The sequence below is a fragment of the Eurypyga helias genome, unplaced genomic scaffold (genome assembly GCF_000690775.1).
Source record: "Eurypyga helias isolate BGI_N326 unplaced genomic scaffold, ASM69077v1 scaffold617, whole genome shotgun sequence".
Classification (NCBI taxonomy): domain Eukaryota; kingdom Metazoa; phylum Chordata; class Aves; order Eurypygiformes; family Eurypygidae; genus Eurypyga; species Eurypyga helias.
Window position 1 is genome coordinate 1 of NW_010260848.1, and position 5,002 is coordinate 5,002.

Consider the following 5,002-nt stretch of genomic DNA (forward strand, 5'->3'; position numbering starts at 1 on the left):
GGTGTTGGGGTTTTGTTTGTTTGGTTAAATACAAGTTAGAATGCTTCACCACACAAATACTGTATGTGGTCAAAAGTTCAGAGTACTGTAGCTTCCAGGCCTTCAAGTTCAGGAACATTCATGATCCAAGCCTTTTCAATTCAGGGCAGTATTCAAGTTCTACCCATATGTCTCAACTTATTAATATTCAACAGGAACAAAAAAAATCCCTAACACATTTATTCAAGTGGCCTGGCTAGAAAGCTTCTTATAGGAATATTCTTGTGCTGTGGATATTTTAATAGAGCTCAACATTTAGTAAATTGTGTCTGAGACCGAATGTCAGCAATTTTGCTGACACCTGACATGGAAATCCTGCTAATTTAATCACTTACTGACTCATCACTCAAAGTAAAAGCTTCTTTTTCTTAGTGCATGTATGCATAAGCACCTCATAAAGCCATCTTATCAAAAAGAACAAAAGCAGATGTGAAAGATCTCTTTCTCCCAAGACAGCCATATAATGAAAAAATAGCTGCTTAAACCTCAGCAATAAATGTTCTCAGGTTTGCATAGACTGCAGGCCACATCTGGCCATAGCGACAGCTGATAACAGAGGAAAAAACGTGCCGTACACAATATAATCAACCCAGTTAGTAAACCTAAGAGCGAAGAGGCCAAAGACAAGAAGGTTTAACACACAGGGATAAATCATCTTCCAAGAGTAACGCAATAAACTTGGTCAAATACTTTGAGTCCACAGACAAAATACTTAGCTTATGTTTTATCATTTTGCCAGTTGTTTATTTAAACAGAAAGCCCAGAACAGATTTTGCTCCTTACAACAGGCGCTAACAATGTGAGATCATTCCAACTGCAGCATTAACATTAAGGACCAAAGTGAAATACTACTTAAAACTGTTCCTACCTGCCCATCTTGACCCACATGAACTTGATGTATCTGCAGGTTTCCCTGTAAAATAAGAACATTGACATTAAACACAACTTGGAATTTAAAAAGCTGCTCCGGCCTGGAAAAGGCCTGTTTCTCATCTCATTATTAAACAACTGCAATATTAAGAAAGTCTATTAATTTAGGAAATTCTGCTGAGGGTTATTTTGGCAATCCAGTTAAAACCCAATGGTCAGCACTTTAACCCCAGAGGATAAACAGACTAAAAAGCAAAGAGGTTTTTCAGCACCAGCATGTTTTGCTTTTTGAACGTTACTGTATAATGAACAGCATTTTTATGCAAAGCATGTTTGTATGGCTTTTGAGGTAAGATTTTTGGTTTTCCTTATCTATGTAAGGGTTTGACTTAAATCTGCAGTTTTATCAAACTAGAATTCGCAGTATGACACTTTTACATACATGGAGTGCTATTTACTATTTGTTGTTATAAAATTATGCCTGTGCTAACAGATTTTTTTGTTTTATCAAAATTCAATACCAAAGACCAACATAGTTCTACTACAAGAATTACATCTAGTACAAAAAATTCTCAATAATGTAAAATATTTTAAAGGAAACTGTGGCTACCAAGTCTAAAAAGGAAAGCAGCATCTTTACAAAATGAGGGGTTTATTCATATGCTCAGCGATGTCTTTTCAAAAGTACACAGATTAAAAAAAACCAGCTTCCCTAACACAGAGTCTTGCAGTGAAATAGCACGTTTCTTCAAGGAAAAAATACCAATTCTTTGATTTGCATGTTTTCTGCATTTTCTCTTACTGGCAGCACTTCCTCTTATTTGAAGCTGTGTACATTGTAATAAATTTAAAACCAGATGTTTTCATCTGTCATGGACAAATGTAGTCCTTAAAAGTCTTACATATGGGAGCTTTGGATGAAGCCAATGGACACCGGCGTGTGCTTGAACCTCAGGATCAATTACAGCCAGTATCTGCTGAGGCGTGGTTTTTTCAGTGGCTCTTTACCCAGGAACTGTTTTCAGCTTTATTGCAGCACACTGTGCAGAAGAGTACTCTACTGCCATAGCACACTACACCCAGAACATTTTGACCCTTTCTTATTTCTCCCTAGGTCTGACAAGGTCTTCAAAGGAGACTGCCTGTAACTCTAATATTTATATATTAGCTACAATAATATTTATTCTACAATAGCTCCCTGTGTTAAGAGTATTCCTCTGCACCAAAAGTCATTTTATGAGATGTGATTTAAGGTACCTGGAAATGGACAAAGCTAACCACAAGCAGATATGCTTAACACCGAGTAAAAAAATTCTACAGGGAAATCATACAGATTAAAACTGTAGTCTGCATTTATGTTTAACCCTATTTTGCTACTGCTTCTTCATGTAAACAAACTAGGTGCTGAACAAAACTAACGGCAGCCTTAGCTGGAGTTTCTACGTTCTTAAATAACCAACGATCATACACTCGCTCAGGTAAATTCAGCTGGTTTAATGGCTTTGCCTGAGTGCAGGAAAAAACAAAAGTCAAAATTGGAGGGTTCAGTACCAGATTCATCCATTTCCACTCTACTGTAATATCTTTATGGAAAAAAAATAGGAAGTGCAAGTAGTGCAGTCCCAGATTACTTGATCAGTGATGAAGGACAAATTCACTTCATCCAGCAATATATCTTCACTAGACCGTGTCTGAAGTGTTCTCCAACTCCTGTTCAGCAGTTCCCACAACTAAAGACCCTGGGTATTCTGAACCCATTCAGTTCATAAACCTACCTAACAACTGCATTTCTCAACAGTGGTGCAAGCACCTAAGCTGGTTTCCTATAATACTCTGTAAGTACTAAATTTCCAACAAAGACCATCAGCCATATACAGCAATTATTAGTGTAACACTCACACAAAGCTGTCTTGGCTTGTCAAGGGAAGGAAAAAAACCCAACCCACAAACCAAAACACAGAGACAGAAATGTCATGTTGCATTTACTGCCATAAAGCACACTGCATCCTGGCTCCACCACACACTCTCACTTCTACTCGCACTGGTCCCTAGTGCATTGTAGCACATCTCAGAGGTTTGGTTGTAGGATCAGGGCCCTAAGTTCCTGCCAACATTTGCTCCACAGGCACCCAAACCTTTGGCTCACCTCACTGTCCTGCGTGATTTGGACTTGTTCGCCTTGAGGAACCTGGGCTATGTGGAGATGGCCCTGTGGGATCCGCAACAAAAAGAAAACACCAAGGAGCATCAGAGGAAAATCAGAAATAGAGTAAGAAGCTATTACCTTGAATTCTATACAGCTTAATGTATGGAAGCAAAATGCTTATCCAGTGAAATCCATTAAAGACAGCTTCCCCCCCCAAAAAAAAACAAACAAACAAACAAACAAAAAACCCACCACAAAAACAACCAATAAAGGGCATCCAAATTTCCCCATCTTTTTCTGCGAAGGATAAGTGGAGGGACTTTGAAGAAAGAACGGTTCATTTTCACATAAAAGAAAATAGGCTTCATAATAAATAACATTTAAGTAGTGCATTTCTCTGTAGACACATTATCTGCATTTTTGACTGATACACAAAGCATGCGACTAACTTGCTTCGGTAGATTAACATCGTGCCCGAAACATTAACCCCATTTAAAGACCTTGGAAACTTAGTTCTTACAACAGATACGCCAAGACTAACTACTCACAAAGAGTGAGGTTTTAAAAGGTATCTGGAAGTGTCCATGTATCTCTGTACAGTGGCGTAGTTCTGGTGAAGCACAGTACCATGCTAAAGTCTCTCTCAAGCTGCTATAAATTGGCATGAACTCATTAATTTGAATGCAGTTATACTGGGTTTTGTTAGCGGAGAATCTGCCCTAACCAGTTTAATAATGGCAATACTTGGTATTGCTGACCATACCCACCACTTCAGAATGGTATCAAGCCTACCATTCGATCAAAACATGGATAAGCGTGGACGGAATTCCTTCTGCATCCTGACTAGCCTGGCAAAGTCTTTGCTACCGTGATTTACCTGAAGGGAGATTGGATTCTAAATAACCTACTTCAGGGTTTATAAGGCTTTGTGTTCATTTTAATATGCCTGCATGAGACAGAGATTAAAGATAATCATTTGGAATTCTGTCAAAGGCTCTTCTTATTTTATAACACAAGAACAATTGCATCTGATTTTCAAAGAAACACAGATCCCTCTATTTCAAACAGTTTCATTTCCTTTGGAAGGAAACTGTCTATTTATAGGGAGAAAAAACATACTGAAAGTATCACTTTGACAATAGGGACTGTATATAAAATTAGAGCACAGCCCAGTCCACGTTGAGATTAGAATCACTTTCCCTCCTTAACATCAAGCTTCTCAGGGCTCCCAGGAAGAAGGACTGAACATTTAAAAGATCCATTTATAGTGTTTTCAAATATAAGCAAATCCTTTCTGACTGAAGGGAGGGGGGAGGAGGTAACTCTATTCACCTCTGTATCATGCAGCATTCCGAAAAATAACTGCTCACTCATCTTTTGCAGATACCCAGCCGGCCTTCAAGGACAGAGCTTTTAGTTTGTTCACAAATTCAACTCAATACTGATGTTTTTTAAAACAGATACTGTATAAATAACTATTACCTTACTAATGACTCTTAGCCTGACCTATCTGTATCATTCCCTAGAACTGAAAAAGAAATACCATTTTCATCTGTTTCAACCTAGGACCAATGTTGGGCAAATTATGACATTTAGAGAGTGGTTGTGGGTCATAGTGGATTTTTCCCAGATTCCACAACCTATTTAAAGGATAGTTGACAGGTCCAGACCTTTTAATGAGGCAAATTTTCATCACTCACATGTACAAACATAACTGCTTTGCCTATTATATCCATGTATTTCATATAATTTTCCCTGCTACTTTGTCTTTGAAGACTTAAAAAATACTTTTCAGTCATCAACTAAATCTCATAAAAAGACCTATACAGCAATTAAGAAGATATGCTCTTGAAAATATATAGGGAAACCAGGAGACAAAGTCACACCATAACACTGTGAAGTTATGGCAAAATTGAAGCAGAAAGGGAATTTCTGCACCTGGTTCCT

General features: G+C 38.0%; 1 protein-coding gene across 1 annotated transcript in view; it reads right to left on the reverse strand.

Annotated features, from left to right (window-relative positions):
* Window positions 1-907: 907 nt before the first annotated feature.
* BANP (BTG3 associated nuclear protein) overlaps window positions 908-5,002 on the reverse strand; it is a gene marked incomplete at its 3' end in the record, with an annotated part of 68,856 nt that continues 64,761 nt past the window's right edge. Inside the window, exons 9-10 of the mRNA XM_010155152.1 lie at window positions 3,056-3,118; window positions 908-952 (exon numbers count right to left, since the gene is read on the reverse strand). Of these exons, the coding sequence (XP_010153454.1) occupies window positions 908-952; window positions 3,056-3,118 (108 nt within the window). The remainder of the gene's footprint in view (window positions 953-3,055; window positions 3,119-5,002) is intronic.